Source organism: Oreochromis niloticus, linkage group LG9 (genome assembly GCF_001858045.2).
Source record: "Oreochromis niloticus isolate F11D_XX linkage group LG9, O_niloticus_UMD_NMBU, whole genome shotgun sequence".
Classification (NCBI taxonomy): domain Eukaryota; kingdom Metazoa; phylum Chordata; class Actinopteri; order Cichliformes; family Cichlidae; genus Oreochromis; species Oreochromis niloticus.
Window position 1 is genome coordinate 26,857,314 of NC_031974.2, and position 20,001 is coordinate 26,877,314.

Here is a 20,001-nt window from a genome sequence, read left to right on the forward strand (position 1 = left end):
TCAATGAGCATCATGATATAGTCACCGGAAATGGTTTTCACTTCACAGATGTGCCTTTTTAGGGTTAATTTGTAGGATTTCTCTTTAGCACATTTTCACATGAGCATCATACATCACCCAGAAAAACATCAATCACAAACCTATACTCTGCGTTTTTTCAACTGGTTGCAGATGTTTGATCAGCCCATGCCACCAAGCAGCAGCCATTATGAATTCAACCTCAATGATTTCCACCCTGCTATTAATGTTAACAACCCCGGGCTTCACAGTGCAAATTTTAAAAGAGAAAGTGGAGAGCCTTGCCAACAGCTCCTTAAACTCTAAATGGAGAGTACAGTCGTATAAACATGCAATTAGACTTAAATAACATATTTGAAGAATTTAATTGTGGGATGAAAAAGAACGATTTAGATATCAATGACTTTTTTAAGGACACTTCAAGTTAGGCAAATGAAGAATGAGTGAAGTGAAGAATAACATGGATTAAAATACAAGTGTTGCTCTTTATTAACCTGTTGCATTGGCAAATCAATGTTAGCTATACAGGTGAACATACTCAGAGTGGGTAGTGAGGCTTTGTTACACCTTCTCTCTGAACACATGCCAGGTAATTTTATCAGCGCAAGCTCATCTAAAAATGTAAATAACTGATCAAATGAACCAGGACAATGAGGAGAGTCATGAAGTTTATTAGAAATAACCAAATTAAATCATACAAAAGCAGCCTGTGTGAGTGACTCTTTTCAAGATCACTACACACACACACATACACGTCCTGCTCAAAAGTACTCCACAACTAAAACTCTCCACCAACTACTAACTTTGGTTATGGAGTTGATAAACAAATGTATTCATACATAATAATAATATGGATCTGTGTGCCCAACTCTGTTCACAACAATCCCAATTTGTACTCCACCATCATGTGTGGCTCACCCATCACTTCACTCTGGGCTGGATCTATAAAGGAAAAAGACAAAAGCACAGTATAAGCTATGGTTTTATTTCAACACACATATCACTGAAGGTGTAAAAGGGAAGGACAAGGTTCCCACCGTTGAGGACGTCTTCAAATCCAATGGACTCATCGCTGTTTCGCAGCGTATCGAGAGCCAAATTTGAGCTCTGTAGGAATGGGAGACGCTGGATCTGGAGGGAAGAAACAGTTGGTGTCAGGACTGAGAAGGAAAAAAGAAAACAAAACAAGAGAACACCCTAAAAAAGGACTGCAGCTACCTGTCGGGCCGCCCTGTACTCCATTTGCAGTTTGAGAGGAGCGTGAAGACCCTGGATGTTTCTGAGTGTTGAGAAATTCATCTTATCCTGGTTCAACTGGAACTGCTCATGGAGAAACAGAAAACAGTGAGATACCGAGAGAAACGTATTTTTACTACTTGCCCTTTGTGTCTATTGTGATTAAACTGAGCTGCATTTGACAAAAAAAGTAATTTTTATAGTAAAACCAAGCACAAAACACAAATACCATTTAAGCATTTTATGGAGACAGCATTAATTGGTTTAATGACTCACATTTTTTTCTGACAGCTCCAGCGGGTGGCTTGGAAGCAGTTCATTCTTAACACTGGTAAATCTGTTTAATAAAAGTAGTAGAGAAAAAAAAAAGTGTTACAAACAGCACGTTGTTCTTTATTTGGGGGCTAATACAAAAATGTGTTTTTTGAGGTTATCATGCAACTGTGTTTCATTTTTAACAGTTTCTCACCCACTACGGAGGGAGTCCTGCACTCCGTAAGCTCCCTGTGGAGAGAACCCAGCCACAGGTACACTGTCCTTAAGCTGAGAGCGAAGTCCTCTGGAATTCTGTAGTCCACATCAAAGACATACATAAACCATTTACATTTGATCACACTTAGCTAATGGCTATCTAATGTAGCTAATAGCAACAAATACTGGAAGTTGTATTTATCTAAGGGACCTTGTGGCTAACCTAAGCGCTAGCTGGCATTAGCTCGAGTGACTAATCAAATTCACAGCTACTCAGTTTGGGCACGGTTAAAAACAAACAGCTTCACCACCGAGACTTCAAATGATCACACAGATTATTAAAGCAAAGAGAGTACGCAACAACAAGGCTTAAGATATTTAAAAAATATGGTATAGGCATTAAAAACGCTATCATACCATTTTCACTTCGTTTGTTCCCCTTTCCTTTCGATACACTGCTGTATCCGGTAGCGTCTCGTTTTGATGACGACACATCCGCTGATAGCGTTATGTACAGAACCACGTCTTTCCAGTTAAACATACTATCGTGTGCTGTACAGTATCTAAAGTATACGAAATCAATTCGTTATCACTTAACTGAAGATAGAAACATGAACTCCCAACTTCGTGTGGGGAATGATTATGATCATGACAAATACGTATGCGTCCGCTGTGCTAAACGTGAGGGGGTATAGCTCAGTGGTAGAGCATTTGACTGCAGATCAAGAGGTCCCCGGTTCAAATCCGGGTGCCCCCTGTTTTCCAATTTTTGCGTTAGTCATTTGCAAAACTTTAATTTATCACTTTAATGACAAGTACAGCTTTTGGAATTTAATGATAATAATAATAATAATGATAACAGCCAGAATATCTGTTACATCAATTACCATACTATGTAGCATTACATTTACAGATACATGGCTTCAATCAAACAAGTAACAAGTAAGGCTGACCTGTAAAATGCACTTCTCTCTACAGTGGTACAGTGTGCTCCCACAATGAGCTGAACACCCTCGGATATCAAGTTAAGAAACACAAAAGCCATAAATACAGTTAGATCCAGTTGGGATTGTCATTTTGCCTTCATATACCACCAGCATATATTTGAATTGAACAGTCAAGACGTGATTGAAGACAAGGGGAGTCATTTTCATGCAGCACTGGATTTTAAGATGCTCAGAAGTAGAAGTACTTCTGAGCACAAGAAGTATTGGAAAATTGACCAAATGTCTCATTATTCCATGAGAAACTAAGGATGTGGAATTGATTCAGTAGAAGCTGGTGATCTGCCAATTCAGTCACCTCAGCAATCCATAGGCACATGGTGATTTCCAGCTATCAGACGGATACAAACACACCGGATATCAGCTGTACGTTGATTTGCAGATGTTTGCGAGCTGATGATTAAGGACAATTTTTGGCAGTCTGACTCTCTGGAATTCGGAATGTGGTTTAACACACTGTTACTGTAACAAACTATAGTCTACACACTAACAAAAAATGGCACACAGTGATGTCTACTTATATGACAGACTAACAAAGACTGTAAACAACTGCAAGTTTCAGACTTTATTAAAGTGAATACTGCAACAATAACAGTGTGGCACACTCCACTTCGAGACTGCACAGTTTTAACATAAATCATGTTTGTTCTGCTGCCAGCTCGTGTGGATCTAACCTGGGTGGGTGAGAAGGGCCATCTGTAGGAGATATGAGAAAAAGGTGATGAAGAAAAAGGAAGACAGAATAGCATGAGACTGGATTATCAGGATCATCCAAAGACTTCCAAAGCAACCTACATGATGTTGCCATGTTAGCTATCAATTTAAAAAAATCAGATGGCAGCACAGAATACAGTATTTAGGGAATATTTTTACCTTTGCTCTGCTCAGAGGAGTAACTACAGGCCAAATGTCTCCATTCCTCCATATACCTGCACAGGCAAGAGAGGAAAATTCATACTCGGTGGTGGTGGTGGTGGTGGGGGGGCGGGGTACATCCTACGATGCGGGAAATTATAAGAAAAATTACAAATGCCACAAACATTCTAATCAGTGTGCCTTACTCCTCGAAGTTTAGAGTGTTGGTCCAGGCCAGCAGCTCATCCAGCTCCCATTCCAGTATTTCATCATCTCCTTTCTTTTCAACGGTCTCCATGAATTCCTGGGTGGAACTCTCCACCAGGGCCGCCATGTGTCTGTGCTCCGCATGATCCTGCAGACGACCCTCTTTATACCTGTATGTAAGGAACAGGAGTGACAGCTCATTTAGCACAATTAAAGCAACACACCATTATGTGTTTGTTAGCAAAGATGTGATTCTATAAGGGGGAGGTTTCTATCACTATTAATAAATAACAGACACAAACTTCAGATTGCATTTAAATTATTGTGATCACTGATGCCACAGTGGTTTGCTCGCCAACTGTTTCATTTCACAAAAGCGCTTACATCTGTTTCAGCCATTCAATTTTCTTTCTCTTCCTCCACCTCTCTAAATCTTGCTTCCGCTGCAACTTGGAGTAATGAAAGTCCATTTTTTTGTCAGCACCGATCTCTGCAGGCTCACATGCTAAAACCACCTAAGAGAGAAGACGAAGCAAAAAACAAAAAAAAAACAGACTTGCAGAACTTTGGCTTTTAGAAGCTTCCTGTTAAAAAGCATTTGTAAACTTGCTGTAGCTCTTTGGCTCACTGTTTCTAAACAAATGGCAGAACTTGACTAAAGCAGAACAAAAACTCATTTTTGTTCCTCACCTTGTTACAGAACAGCCTCCAACTATTGTTCTCCATGCGCTGGTACCAACCCAATCGGTCATCCTTTGCGACGGCTGGGCCTTTGTTGGTCTTCTGGGCCACAAGCTTCCTACGGCTTTGCTTGGTGTAGTCTTTCGGACTGCCTGCACACACATCCGTAATGGGCCGATGGGTGAAGATCTTGTAATAGATATTGGGAGGAAAGTTGATCTAAAGTGGCAGAGAGGTTAGATGTCAGAAGGCATGTCTCTAATATCATATCCATATAGCTCCTGAGTGATCTATTCCTGACCTATACTATTTCCTCTCTGAGCTCTTACCCCTCCAAGTCGAAATCTGATAAACACTCCAGCTGCAGCATCCAGTAGTTCGGCCTGCCACAACAAAATCACATTTCATTTTGTTTGATTTGGTTTTATTTCATAGGGGTTGCAATTTCCATTACCTCTCGAGGATTGACAGTTTTGAGGATGGTCTTTGGATCCCGCTGTTTGCAGTAGAAAATCAGCTCTTTGAAATACCTGAAGACTTCACTGGCCTGCAATTTGGGTAGATAAAAACAAGTTGTGCCTACAATTGTGCACATATGTGAGTCTGTGTTCCCATAGCAGTAGTAGCAGATGCTCCTACCACATATCCTCTCCAAGCCCTCTGAATTATTCTGACTGCCACTTCCTGCAGTGTCCCTTGTTGGGGCTCCTCCTCCTGCAAGCTACAGAAGAGGAAACATGAGAAGGAAGGACAAAGAGACCGATTATTTTTTACATTACAATATATTGCATAATGTATCTTATGATGAGTTCTACTGATGAGAGAACCAATAGTGGAATATTTACACTGACTTAGATACTTATTTTTCGTATAATCTGGTGGTATGCACTTTTACTTTATTCAAATTTTAGTCATTTTAATTGACTTTATATTGGTAATTCACCGTCCTTTTATTTGGGAGGAATTAAGCTGATTTTTTTAATGTACATTTTCCATTACTTTTAACCAACTGTTAAGGTTAACTGTTATTAGGACTTTAAATATAAAAATGTGCAGTCATTTTCTAAAATATCATACACAGCAGCACATTAGTTGCCTATTAAATTGCCTTAGTAATACTATGCCAGAATAATAACTTATTCAAGCAATTTCTGACATAGCATATTGGTAATTACTGTGATAAAATAAAAACGGGGTTTTCAGTGCGCATGCGCCGACCAGCATGCAGCCTGTCACAGCCTGCTGCAGTTTGTCTTGCTTTTTTCTCGTTAGTTTAGCTTTTTTTTCCCTTACTTGTACTTTCATCTGTTTATTATCTTTCCCCCAATCATGTGGATTGAGAGAGTTTTTGTTCTACATAATTTTCCCTATGGATCAATAAAGTATTCTGATTCTCTGTGTGTATGTATCAATAAAACGGCATAAAAACTTCTGCATAATGGAAAAGTCATAAAAATGTTGTCCCAACTATGTACAATACAAAAATAAGATGATTTAAAGTTTGCAATTTATCTGGGAACTAAGCTAAGGCATCAAACAGCTAACGTTAGCTAACTTAAGCCAGGGAAATAATATCTACAGTATTTACATTGTGTGATACACACGTGACTTCTTATCATATGCAAACGTCATTATGATGTAAAATATACATCACCTCATGACTGCTGCCAATAAATGTCTAAACTTATCAGCTGATGACAGCAGAAGCTTTGAAAATATCTCAGTAAGTTACTTGGCAACATAGCCTGACATTAATTAGTCTTCCGGAAAGTACTTTCAAAATAAAATGTTGTTTTGCTCAGTTGTATTACTTAACGGTAGGACATAGAAGTTCATTATAAGTCAAGACCAAGACTGATATTTTACAAGCCCAGGTACAAATAAATAAATAAATACATAAATAAATAAATAAAAATTAGATACATCTCTATAGGTCTTGACTTTAGCCCTTTTTTGCCTTAAGAATTGCCTTAATTCTTCATGGCATAGCTTCAACAAAGTACTGAAAACATTCCTCAGAGATTTTGGTCCATATTGAAATGATAGCATCACACAGCTGCTGCAGATTTGTCCATGTTGTGATTCTCCCTTTCTACCACATCCCAAATGTGCTTAATTGGTTTGAGATCTGGTGACTGTGGGGGCCCTTTAAGTACAGTCAACTCATTGTTAGGTTCAAGAAACCAGATGATTAAAGTTTTGTGACATGGCATGTTATCCTGCTGGAAGCAGCCATCAGCAGCCATGGTCAGAAACAATACTCTGGCAGGGTGAGGGACTGGATATTTGATCTTTTTTGGACCATTCTGTGAGGTTTTGTGCTAAAATCCCAGCAGTTCAGCAGTTTCTGAAACACGCAGAGCAGTCACCCACAACCACGTCATGTTTAGAGCCATTTAAACCACCTTTCTTCCCCATTCAGATGCTCAGTTTGACCTTGAATAGACCATGTCTACAAGCCTAAATGCACAGAGTTGCTGCCATATGATTAGCTGATTAGATATTTGCATTAACGACTTATTGAACAGGCATACCTAATATAGTGGCAAATGAGTGTAGTTTTAATATCACTGACCATTAGATGGAGCTCTTTAACAAGTAACCCCAGCTTCTCTGGTTTTTCCACCACTCTTATGGTTGACATTAATCTTTAGTATGCATATATTTTCTGAAACTTTAGACTCCAACCGTATTATATGCCAAATCCTTACCTCGAACCTTCTTATTAATAAAATTTCACAAATTTCCATTAGTTGGGATTTGTTTATTTTTGTCACAAAAGGTGGGCACGTCCATTAAATATGACTGTTTGAACAGATTTGTCCCCACAAAATGAGCAATACCAGTACCAGCACTCACATACTGAATCAGAAAGGAACTTTTCAAATCTCTAATGAGTAATGTTCTTTTCTCTCAGCCTCTTGACTCGAACAGCCAGGCCAGGCAGCAAGACCCTGTGTTTCTTAGTCAACCCACTCAATTAGTTTGTCAGATAGCGAGGCACAGATTCATCACCCAGCTGTGTGGGATTTCTCCATGGTAATAAGAAACTGCAGCAAATCAGAGCTCTTAATGTTGAAGTGACTTCATGCATTGGCACTAAAAGTCTACCAGAGCCCAGATCCTGCACATGAGATTTTATTTCAAATACAGCATACTGAGGGAAATTTAGGAACCCAAAAGCCAAAAAAATTGCAGAATTGCCTTGTTTTATCTTGATGGTGCAAAAACAGGCGCAGGTGTTTTCATGAGTCTCTGTCTCGACACTATCAAACCAATTCCACCAAACCCAAATGAATCAATCACATTCACATATAAAAACGACATTTATATTTCAGTTTCTGCTCCTTCATTTTCAAACTAAACATTTAAATAAAAAGTGAATTGCCTGCAGGCAGGCAGAATTTCTCAGCACTTTTTCTATATTTATTAGCTGCTGAATATTCAAACATGCATTTGTGGTCTATATATTACCCAGACTGCAGTCCTGTTTGCTTTCCAGATAAACTGTCCTCATAGCTGTGGACCAGAACATTTGTAGATATGAATTGCTAACTAGAAAGATGTCCTTTATGCAAATAGGCACAGAATGCATTTCCCAACCAATGCCTGTGGGCATGTAGCAAAACTCATTTCACATGTATTCAAAGCAGGAGTCTATTTCTTTTCTCTGTGGGGGATGTGCTGTCACTGTGATTCCTAACAAGGACAGATATTTTTATATTAGCTAGGCTGGTTTTTAGAGTGAATACTCAAGATATGTTGGAGGTAGTTTCAACACAGTTGAATTTTCAACCCTTTCAGTCAACCCTGGGATTTGACTGAAATTTGTGTTGCAAAGGCATAAGTCACACTACATTAGCATGTAAAAAAATTACTTGACTGTTAAATTTGAAGTTTGCATTTCTGATGGTACAACTCTCCTCCATGGTTTTCCTTAGTTGACACCTTCAATTAGTTTCAGTTTTGAGCTGCTAAGTAAAGCATTGACAAGAAATCTGTCAAAATGACGAAAAAAATATCTATATATTGATGCGAGAATATATCTCAGCAGGCTTAGCAGATAAGAATTTTGTGATCTCTACAAACTGAATCTAAAGTGCTCCTTAATTCACCCCAGTACTTCGTGGTTAATGACTTTGAAAAAACACAAAAACCTATTTTTGCTATTTTGGGATACTAAATAAGAAGCTCTTTGTAGTCTGCTTTTGTTTTTTCAGATATTTTAGCTATTGTTGACAGCTCTTTGACTAGGAGCATTTCCACCCCTAACTTACAAACTTCTGAGAATTATGTTATTTTAAAGAAGCTTTCTCTTGTAATTTTAAACGTTCCATTCAGCTAAAATTCTTATCTTTTTTTTTAATTGAAAAACTGGTTTTCAATAAATAAATTTCAATAAAATAAAGGACAATAGATAGTTATACAATTTAGTAGTTTTGCAGCTTTTAATGATCTCTTTCAACTGTGTTTTTGCAGGGTGGAATAATTGTACTACATACCTCTTTAATAAAAGCGCTCACTGGATTGACCAATACTCAGACCAGTCAGTGAAGATTTAAGAAGGAGAATTGTAGATATACACAAGTTGCTAAAGTCTCTTGGATTCATTTATAAAGAACTGCAAAACCCAAGATCATCAGTTCAAATAATTTTACATGAGTACACGTTATTTAGATGTGCCACAACTTTGTCAATGTTTGGAAGAAGATCTGGCGAAACTGTCACCCTTGGATGAAATTGGTTAGGATATTCAGGAATAACCCAGGAATCACCAAGGCTCAAGCCTGCCATGAACTGGTGGAACACCAGTGTTACTGTTAACTGTGATCTGTAAAGTGAACTGTATGGTGGTGGTAGCACCATGCACTGGAGCTGGCACTTTTTTTTGCCAGTGGTACTGGTATATTGCAAAAAACTAATATAAAAAAGAAGAAGGAGCCCCTTTTTTAATTCTATCAACTTCAACAATTCATATCAGCAGCAAAAGGGTTGAAACTAGGCAAAACCCGACCTCAACTCTATTGAAAATTCGTGGACTGGGCTTAAAAGCTGGGAACTCTACTAATTTTGCCAAGAGCGGTCAACTATCCTGCCAGAATTACACCGACTTGCAACTTCCTAATGGAAACCAAAATAAGTATTACTGGGAGTGTATGTATATATTTGACAAATATATTTGTATCTCTACATATACTTGTCTACAGGGGTCTATTTTTAAGTTCCCTTTACTTTTCCTATATACATGTAACCACTAGGTCAAATCAGACTTACACATATAATAGAGTTCTGTTACTAAAAGGATGAAAAACAGCTTCATGTCCTGATACCACCATCTATTATGTTCTGTGTTGATGAAATTCAGTAGTGCATGTCCAATAGTTTCCTGCAGCTGAATGACTCCAAATCAGAATTAATTAGTATTACACCAACTGGCCAAGCACTCGCAGCATTAACCTTCTCTTTTCATCTCTTGAAATATTTAACCAGTACTAGACCAATTCTTTTAACCTTTAATCTAGAAACGATCATACATTCTTTTATCTCCTTTATGCTGGATTATTGCAGCGCTTGTTACTCAAGCATCAAAAGGTGAAACATCGTAATAGTAAAACTTAACTTGAAAAGCTCCTGCAAGCCTTGTAACACATTTGAAGAGGACTAGCCACATCCCACTAATCCTTGTTGCCCTTCAGCGTTACCTAATGCCTTTCACAGCTTGTTTTTACAGCCTTGAACGATCAAGCTCCTGCTTTTATATGTGGGTCCTGCTAATGAGTCCAATTGCTGCTTGAGATTTTCTGGCAGAGCCCTGCTAACAGTTCTGAAATCTTGGCTAAATTAAAGGTGGTCAGGCCTTTTCTTGTTTGCACTGCTCACTTATGGAGCTCACTGTCTAAGGATCCAAGACACTCAAACACACTGTAGCAAAGCTCTTGTTAAAAACAACTTTCATCTGAAAGTTCTTTTCTTATTCTGTTTTAAAATGTGCAAATGTATCGTCACAATCATGCTGCTGACCCCAACTTAAACAGAAGACAGTTGTATTTGCCATGTCCTTCTGTGTGGACAGACATGTGGACAGATTGCTTATTCATGTTCTCATTTTCATGTCAACCTCCTGCATTTTAACTAGGTGTGCCAATCTTAGCTTTTCATATTTCTCTCTCCCACTGCTTTCACTAATTTTTCTTTTCTGGCTCCAGATGTTATCAGTATTTCAGTGCCAGGGCCCCAGAGAGATGACAGCCAATTGAGGAAATGCTTTCTTCTTTTCAGACCCTCATCAAAATGGGAACATTTCAACTCCACCATCAAACACTGGAGGGGGAACTCAAAATTTTTAATCGATATTACACCATTTAAGTCCCACAAATTTGATAAGTTCCTTTTTTGTGTTCTGTGGCAGGGAAAATTGTTCCACTCACAAGAACAGGGGAATGGTTAATACCTTAAACAGTAGGGGGCAGTATAAGACAAATTCCAACGGGGGTAAATACACAATAATGTAGTAACAATGCAAGCCCGGGGAATATATATATATATTTGAATAATGTGTTATAGTCCAAGATCACATATTTGATAGATAACATGTATTATTAGAGATGTTTTTCAAAATCAGGTAATATAAATGAGTTTATTTCAGTTTCTGTGTTTGATATCTTTATATTGGAATACATATTCAAATTAGTGATGTGCTGTGAAAGCTGTATTATTTGTTTTAAGTCCGACCCACCTTTTCAGGCACGACAAACACAAAAGTATTGCTTTGATGTGGCAAGAAACATTACTGTCATTATTGCATAGAAGAGACCAGTGAGTCTCATATGCTGCTTTGTCTAAGGTGGTTAGAAAAAGCAGCCGGTTGGATTCAGTCACGAGCAACTCAATGAGCCCTTATTTTTTTGGACTTATTGTATCTCATTAGAGCTCTTTGTAAAATATAATGGGGGACAACGAGTTGGCGTGATGGAAAGCTGTAGTGCAGATTGTTAGTACTAATTCTGTTCGATCAGTAAAGACTTTTTACAGTGCACAAAAAAGAAAACCTGAATCACTAAACAATATCAGATATAGAACAACAGCTGAAGTAAAAATGTCCTCATAGCAAACACAGGATGTCTTCAGCTCACGATCATGAAGACTGGTGTGTGCCATATAACAACTATAACTATGACTAAAGCTTGGTGGGAAAAAAATCCAGATATGAAGAACAATACTGGATTTACAGTTAATAATTAATGTAGAGAGTTTGTATGAATAATACAGAGAGAGAAAACACTGTGGGACTAATTATGTGTGCGGGTATGTTTGGATGATGCATCTGTAAACATACACAAGGGTTTGCATACTTCTCTGTGTCTCTGTTTACAGTTGTATACACACTGTATGCTCATGCTGCACATGTGCATGACGCAGCTAACTTGTTTGGTGTTCTGTCCTGTTTGTACATGACGATTAATCTGTCCCCACTCCAGACTGAAATTACGGATCACAGCCAGTGACACCAGGACAACTTCTACTTCATCACTCAGTAAATGTTCTCACCATCACACACACAAAAAATAGTAGGGTAAGGCTAAAATGACCTTTTACTGTTGTTAGTTAATTAGTTAATCTGCTGGATTGCTAACCTCTTGCTCTCTCTCACACACACACAAACTCATAAGCAGGCACATACACAACCCTGCTGTGTATACAAATTTATTGGAATACTTGGATTGCCTGACAGACTGCATCTGTCTGTGCAAGCACCCAATTTGCTGAACTTTGAATTAGCTGAAAACATCATCGAACAGCTCACTAGTATATTGACCATTCACTATTACCTGATTCACTTGGCTAACATATAGTTGCCTAAACTATGCAGTACAACCTTATGTTCTACTGCAGGTTTGTGTCCAGCATTTAGTTCTGTCTTCCTCTGCTAAATATCCCATTATGCAGCCATTTGATGCTGGGCAGTTGCCCGCTGGAGCTGAAGACAACCAGAAGTGTGTACTACAAAGGGAGATTAATGGCTTATTGAGGTATGTCGGGTTTTCAGTGTCACGAAGGTGGCTCTCTTTTTACCTGGCTTGATCACCATGGTAACTAATGCTGATCTGGATTAAACTATATTCACTATCTCTCTCTCTCTCTCTCTCTCTCTCTCTCTCCCTCTCTCTCTATGTATATATATATATATATATATATATATATATACATATATATATATATATAGAGAGAGAGAGAGAGAGAGAGAGAGAGAGGGAGACATATATATATATACAAAGTATATATATATATATATATATATAAATGTAAATGTAACTTGTTAAGTCATGTATTGTTAATGGCATCAAATGAAGCTGTGCTGTGTATGTCGCATTTCCACATGACAAACTCAGTTCATACTTTGCATACCTAATTAGCTGATCTGATACCACTGAGTAGATCTTAATGTTTAAAAATGTCAACAAGTAAATTTTAGAGCTCAATGTGCAGCTGCTACATTAGAATCAAACTACACAAACAAATATACTCCCCTTTACCACCTTTTCTAATGTACTTTAGTCCCTGGAGTTTGAGCTGCTTTGTAGCTCTTTGCATTTGTGTTATGTGCTTTCTGGTTGCGTTTGCTGCCATGTTAGTGCTCTAAGGAGTGTGTTTGATTACTTGTTGGATTGAGTTTGGGAATTTCTGTCTTTATGTGTGTATCAGTCTTATTTGGTTATTTCCTGTTTTACTTTGAAGTCTTGTTTTCTGTGATGTCACATGGCTTCCGGTTCATCCCCTCCCATGCCTGTGTGTGACTGCTTTCACCTGTGTCCCATTCTCGTTGATCATTCCCTGATCAGTGCAGTGTGTATAAATAGTCCTGGCTCTTGCCAGACTGTGTGTTAGTACGCTCTGTTGTGCTGATGATATTTTCTTTGTATTCCTCATAGATTTCTTGCTTGTTTTTTCAAATTGAACAGCTCACCTTTTGTTTTACATCACCTGCCTTTGTGTCCTGAAGTTGTGTCCTCGTCAACAGAATACAACTGCCAACTTTTAATATCCTTTATATGTCTTTATCATCCACTCTCTGGTATTGTCTGAATAAAGCTCATGGGGAGGCACTTGGTCAGTTGTGTGGAAGAGTCAAATGGTGCTTCAACCAGTCCTTCCCGTCCAACCCTTTGTGTGAGTGAGCACAGAGCAGACAGGCCGATGTGATTTGGGATATGCGGTTTTGTCAAACCAGCTAATGGTGAAGAAAACCCGGATGTTTACTTCATTTGTCTGATTAGAGGGGACTAAAACACAACAGGGAGCAATAAAACACAAAGAATGAGCTAAAAGATGCAGTTTAACTGTGTATATAAGAGCCGCAGTAGGATGATGATGTTTAGTTGGGAAATCGCTAGAAAGAACCTCACTTGCTAAGACAATTGATAATACAGTCTTTAAAGAATTCTTTGAACTATCTGTGTCACAGATCTCATGAAGCCAGTTTCCCCAAAGACTTCAAATAACTGATATGCATAAGCTGGAGATTTTTTTTCCCAAGGTCAATATTCCTTGTCTTTCTGCAAGTTATGGGACAATTCATGAACATTTATTCATTGTATTCAGACCAAGCTGCATATGTAAGGGCATCTGATATGAAGTAAAATGTTCACAAAGGCAGAAGGACTTGATTGCAGGAGGAGATTGATTTTTAGTGATTCAGTGACCCTCGGAGGCTCTATCAGATGTTATGAGTGGAAGAAAAATAGATTTTGTACTGTGCTTCAACATCTCACACCAGCAAAGAGAGCCCGGCTAACGTCGCACACTGTAAGAAATTTGTTTTGGTCTTTAAATGATCGCTTAACAGATTTTTCATGTTTCAAAATGAAAACACTCCCTGTTTTTATTTATTATTGTCATGAAATTGGGAGGGAAATATAAACAAGGTCTGGGTTTGATGGGAACTCCTCCAGTGACGCCCTGTAAATCGAACTGACAAGAAATAGATGAGACGGTGCTGCGCTGACCTCTAAAATGTCATAGATACACAGAATGTACTTTATCAGATCACTTCAGCATGTACACACATAAATCAGTATGTGGGACAATAGAAATGGCTTCTTCCAATAAAAGAAATAATGGACTCAGGGGGTGGAGACAGTGAACATACTGTACAGTGAGGTCTGTAAGCACCATCAGTTTGTCCTTTGATTTACTTCTTTCTCTACCAACTCTATTGTTCGCTCTTTTTTTTCTTTATTTTGTTTTTCTCATTATCTTCTTCTGTCTGCTGGTCCTCTGATATATAAGACTCTACAGCACAGTCACCCCCCCCTCTTTGTGTGTCCTAAGTTTCTTGTCACCGGGAAGTCGTGGTGCTGTGTGGGCGTCCACGGTTTGAGGCAACTGCAGCTCTCTTTCATCCTGATGGAGGGCTTCCATTAATGACACTGCTGCTTTCCTCTCTCTCTCTCCTCTGTCTCTATTGCAGCGTATCACATCATCTCACATTAGAAAAGAACAGAGAGTTGGAAACTCATTTGCCCTTTTGTCGTTACTTAACTGAATACCTTCCCTCTGGTTTTCATCTCAAAGATCCTTCCACTCTTTACCTACACTTCCTCTGTCCATCTGCTTGCTCTCTGCCCAGCTGTTATCTGTCCATTCTGCTTGTTATCAAGCTCGCCTTCTGGTTGCCTGTTTCCCCTCTGCGTCTCTCCCTGAACCACCTGCTGACCCTGTCATTCTGGGTTTCATGCCAGCTGCGTTTCCGATTGCTGCAAGGGAGAAATTTCTGTTCTATAAAAAGATAAAGTGATTGAGAGTGGTGGTGGTCATCCTGTGGCCCTCCTGAGTCAAAATAAAACACATTTTAATTCATTCATTAGGTTTATTATATTACCTTAAACTAACTTTTTATTGATTCGTTATAAAAAGATTCACCTTTGTGATTTTATTTCACTTTGATCCCACAGTTTACATCCTGCACGACAGTACAGATTTACTAATGTTAAATGTTTCGTTTCAGTAACACATGTAACAAAATATTTTCCCCCTTATGCATGTGTTCACAACAAACAGCCCGTGTGTATAGATGTTTGCTAGCTATGCCAGGCTTAGCTACATAGCTCACTGTAGACTTTTAGAATCTGTCCTTTCTGTTTATTTACAGAGAAGAGAAAATCACAGGCCACACAGAAGAGGGTTAATCTGGGGGAGATCCAGAGGTCAGAGGGCAGTCCAAACATCCAATCCTCACGACCCACGCACACTCTCACGGTTTGACGGGAAACTCTTGCTCACCTCACTCCAGGGACACGACGAAGGGGACAAAAAACCTGAACAGAAGGAAGGCAAACAATCACCGAGGGAACCGCAGAGGAAACACACGACAAGTCAACTAGAGATTGAGCCGGGGTCTCGCTAACGGTGTAGTTTAATGTTCCAGCAATGAACAGCTGTCTCTCTGTGCCTTAAGAAGGGCTGTGATTGTTCCTCCACTGCAGGTGGGTGAACAATCACAGGTGAGTAGGGCGGAGACTCAAGAAGAGTCCAGCCCGCGATCAACACTACACATACACGCAAAAACAAAGGGAGAGAGAGAAAGAGCGAAACAAGGAGAATCCACCAGGAGAACCAGGGCCACGAGACAGAGAAGCTTTAAAGACTGGATGGTGCTACTGCCGTTTACCAGATGGTTAATGCCTATATAGTGTAATTAGGGCTTCTTTGTTACGGTTCTTGTACTCTTTGTTCAGTCTCCTTTGTCGTTGATCATCATCTAAACCTGTTTAACTGGATTCCTGCTTTCATGAGGAGTTTTGCTATCACCACCAGTCACTGTTGCCTGAACCGGTCAGTTGCTCTCAGGACCTGCAAAGGAAAGGACACCCTTCTCCACCTACCTGCTCACTTCTCACTGCTGCTCACCCATTCGCCTTGGACTTCCACTTGACAGCCATTTACCCCTCCAGAGCATCTGTTCAAGAAACAAACAAATACTGTAAGATCCTATTGAACTCACCTTGGCCTCTCTGCCAGTGCACCTGGTGATATTTGAAAGGTTATCTTCTCTAGCTGCTTATCTGCTCTCTGCTCAGTATACAGTCGACACTCTGGTTTCTGAGTCCAGTTTGAGCTTAAATCGGACAGATCCTGTTTACATATTTTGTTTTTCTATGCTTTTTGCATTTGTCGATGTAGTGACAAGTTAAGAGTGTTTGTGTATAGTAACCTAGTAATCTGTACCACTGATAAGCGTGGTCTCCAACAATATGTGTTTTCAACATGATTGAGGGCTGTAAATGACAAAAAGCTAAAGACATGAAATGTCCCTGTGCGGCACAAGACGCTCAGATGGACAGGCAAGTACGCTATAAGGCCCGAAGTGTGAAAGCAAGCAGAACAATATTTTCTTTGAACATTCAGTTTACATATAGATCTAATCATCAATTGCAAAGTGGTTTCAAAAAAGCTTTCAGTCCCATTGTGTCTGTTTCTGCATTCACATCAAGTGTGTGCAATCAGGAAAAGATTGTTCTGAATTACACTTAAATACTGACAAGACAGCACAACCATACACACACACACACACACACACACACACACACACGTGTGCAGCATTACAATCCACAAGAAGCCCATCTTTGATTGCTGCCTTTTTTTTGTCTTGTTGTTATAATTCATTTAAGCAGGAGCCCGACAAGATTCGAGGCTTCATTAGGCAAAGCCTTCCTGTTTTCCATCAGAATGTAATTGAATGTACACGGATATCCGCCTGTAAACAACATAACCTCTGAGGGTCTCCGTTACCACTTCCTTTAATAAAATCTGACAATTCATTATGTTTGACTAATGGCTCGTTGGAATAGTTTCCTCGGGGCAATTAAATAAATGTGAGCAGTGAGGTGTGACATCATGAATTGTATAGATTTAACAAAAAATGGAGACATATTGAGGCAAATACATTTTCTGCACTGTGTAAAATGGCTTTCATTTAGAGCAGAACAGTTTTGTAAGACTTGCATTATAATGCATGTTGATGACAAATATTAGCTCAACAGAGATTAGTAATTAGATAATTTGCTGGCCAGTAATATGAGGTAAACTGTTTCATGCAGCGTGTGCAATGTGCACAGGGGTGTCTCGTTTACCTGCAGGAAAAGTTGTTCTAATTTTTAAGATGACTGGAAATTGTTTCCTTTAGGACCAGGACCGCGTGAACAGCGTGCTTTACTGCTTCCTGAAGGCATATTCTTCTGAACTTTTTATCTCCCAATTGGGAGATCACAGCAACAACAGGTATGAAACAAAAAAAATTCAAGAAAGACGTAGTTTAAGTATTCAGGCGAGATTACGCTTTAGCTTTGCAAATATTCGACCAAAATTTGGAACATGTGAATCAAAGACAGTGCCCTGACTTCCCTGAGTCAGCAGAAGGCAAAAAATATCACTAATTAAGAAATGTCTCCCAAAAGATAACAAAAGCCCGTGCAGCAATGGATGATACAAGGATTCTGAGCTTTGTAGAGCACTTTGTGCTTTTCTTTTTTAGCTTTTTTCTTCAGGCCTGTTATTCTACTAAACTATTTAATCCTTGTTACATGTGCAAATTATTCCACCTGTCTCTCCTCACACACACACAAACACACAATAAACACCAGCATCTCCACAGGTAAATTAAACTCCAATTTAAAATAATGATAATAATGAAAAAATTACAGAAAAGTCAGAATTTTGAACTTTGTTTTTTATATACCTTCAGTTTTTTGGGATAGTTCTTCTGACAAATAATAATTTTAAAAAACACATCTTCAATTGTGAATTACAGCTGGACTTCCTGTTCTCAGGACCGAGGCGTGAACACTCTCTTAAAGCCTATGTTTCACTTACTTACCCCCTAAGCTGGGCACAATGCTTCGCATTTAAATTTGATAAAGGCTTAAAGGTATGCACTATTAGTGGCTGTTTTGAAGCAATGTTGCACACTGTTTTGTCTTGTTAAACTTTGCATTGTACTGAAAGACACTGCAGGGAGCCCACTGTTCACTTTCTCCGGTAAATACATTTACAAGGCCAGGTTTATGAAGTCTAAAATTAACACCCAAAGTTAACATGACAACATTAAGCCGTAGTCGTAGCGACGACTCTCTAAGTCTGCCTTCTTTTCCAAATATGGTTTTGAGTCTGTCCTTGCCATGTTATTGGGAATCTAACTAACACATCCATTTTACTTAATAATTGATAGTTAAAAGGTTCATGGAGCATTTTAAAAGTAGCCTTATGCAATAGTTCTCCAGGTTTTCAGGAGGCTTTTCAAAGTTTTTCTTTGGACATTTCTTTGGCTGCTTTTTGTCACTCATTTTCATTCCAGTCCTTGTACCTGACCATTTTCAGAGGACTGCTTTTGTTCGTTAAGCTTTTAACATTGACCTATGAATCATTCAAGCATAAAAATTGCATCCAACTCAAGGGATAAACCAATTTTTTGTACACAGATAACAGACAATGTTTTGTAGCAACTTCACAAAAACACATAACATTAACTGGACAAGTGGAGGACAAAAGAAGAACTACCGAGCTAAAATCAGCAATTGAGTGTCATGTCCTTAAGAAACTGGTAAACAAAATCAGCAAAGACCTAATGCAGGACCTGAAAGCCATCATCAGTTTGTATGTAGGAGGTAAGGAGAGAGGTACAACAGGGAGCATGGGCAGCCGTCTGGCTCTGTCATGGTTTGGGGCTATGTTTCAGCCAGTGGTGTTGATCTTGAGAAAATTGATGGGATTATGAAAACAGGAAGTACTATCAGATTTGATCTATGATGCAACACCATCTGGAAAGTTTCTGATTGACAACAACTACATTTTTCTGCATGACATTGCTGCATAGAAAAGCACACAAAAGAACTGTATCAGTCATGGATTGGTCTCCCCAGATCCCGGACCTCAACACTGGTATTTCATTCTCTGTCCTCTCTGTCGATAGAGAACAGAACAAAAGGTAGTCAACATCTGAAGAAGAGCTTTGAAGGTCCTTCATAAAGCATGGAGAACTATTTTGAAGTTTATTTAAAGAATTTATAAGAGAGGTTGCCTTAAACAGTTGACGCTGTAATGAAAAATAAAGGTGGTCATACCAAATATTGACCTTCAAGCTCCTCAGAATGTGCAGTGTATATTATGCTTATATACTCGATTTTCATGTATGTTTGTAGTAATAATAATAAATCTCTGCCCCTATTTCCAAAATCTTAAGAAATAAAGAGTAAGCAAAGACTTTTATAGCATCATATGTGTGCGTCCATTTATAAGACAGCCTCAGACTCATGGAAAAATAAAAGTATAAAGAACTTTTGCTACTTTATTTCCCAAGGGGTCGCCACAGCAGATGCATCTGCACGTTTGATCAGTTGCTGATTACACTTGGGACTGGCAGTACTTGCTTGTGCCCCCCTAGAGGCTGGGTTTATGAGCCCTGCAACACTCAAACCAGGGATCTGGTTTGTAGGTGAGTGTGTTAACCAGGACACCGTGGAGCCATTACTACCAT

At 38.9% G+C, this 20,001-nt stretch overlaps 2 protein-coding genes, 1 long non-coding RNA gene and 1 other non-coding gene across 4 annotated transcripts; 1 reads left to right on the plus strand and 3 right to left on the minus strand.

Moving 5' to 3' along the window:
* Nucleotides 1-668: 668 nt before the first annotated feature.
* pomp (proteasome maturation protein) lies at nt 669-2,302 on the minus strand. Its single transcript, XM_003459484.4, has 6 exons — nt 2,143-2,302; nt 1,724-1,821; nt 1,531-1,591; nt 1,237-1,338; nt 1,056-1,149; nt 669-960 (listed from the first exon to the last, which is right to left on the minus strand). The coding sequence occupies exons 1-6, from the start codon at nt 2,218-2,220 to the stop codon at nt 893-895; spliced, it is 501 nt and encodes a 166-aa protein (XP_003459532.2). The 5' UTR covers nt 2,221-2,302; the 3' UTR covers nt 669-892.
* A 108-nt stretch (nt 2,303-2,410) lies between these two features.
* On the plus strand, nt 2,411-2,482 carry trnac-gca (transfer RNA cysteine (anticodon GCA)). Its single transcript has one exon. It is a non-coding gene; the product is annotated as a tRNA-Cys (tRNA).
* A 584-nt stretch (nt 2,483-3,066) lies between these two features.
* Nucleotides 3,067-6,264, minus strand: lg9h11orf65 (linkage group 9 C11orf65 homolog). The gene is made up of 9 exons (XM_005465063.4): nt 6,127-6,264; nt 5,112-5,193; nt 4,927-5,019; nt 4,802-4,855; nt 4,482-4,691; nt 4,176-4,306; nt 3,791-3,961; nt 3,603-3,658; nt 3,067-3,425 (listed from the first exon to the last, which is right to left on the minus strand). Exons 1-9 carry the CDS (start codon nt 6,129-6,131, stop codon nt 3,367-3,369), a joined length of 861 nt encoding a protein of 286 aa, XP_005465120.1. The 5' UTR covers nt 6,132-6,264; the 3' UTR covers nt 3,067-3,366.
* Nucleotides 6,265-15,245: 8,981 nt separating this feature from the next.
* Nucleotides 15,246-17,497, minus strand: LOC109199463 (uncharacterized). The gene is made up of 3 exons (XR_003221767.1): nt 16,355-17,497; nt 15,393-15,787; nt 15,246-15,299 (listed from the first exon to the last, which is right to left on the minus strand). It is a non-coding gene; the product is annotated as an uncharacterized LOC109199463 (long non-coding RNA).
* Nucleotides 17,498-20,001: the final 2,504 nt, after the last annotated feature.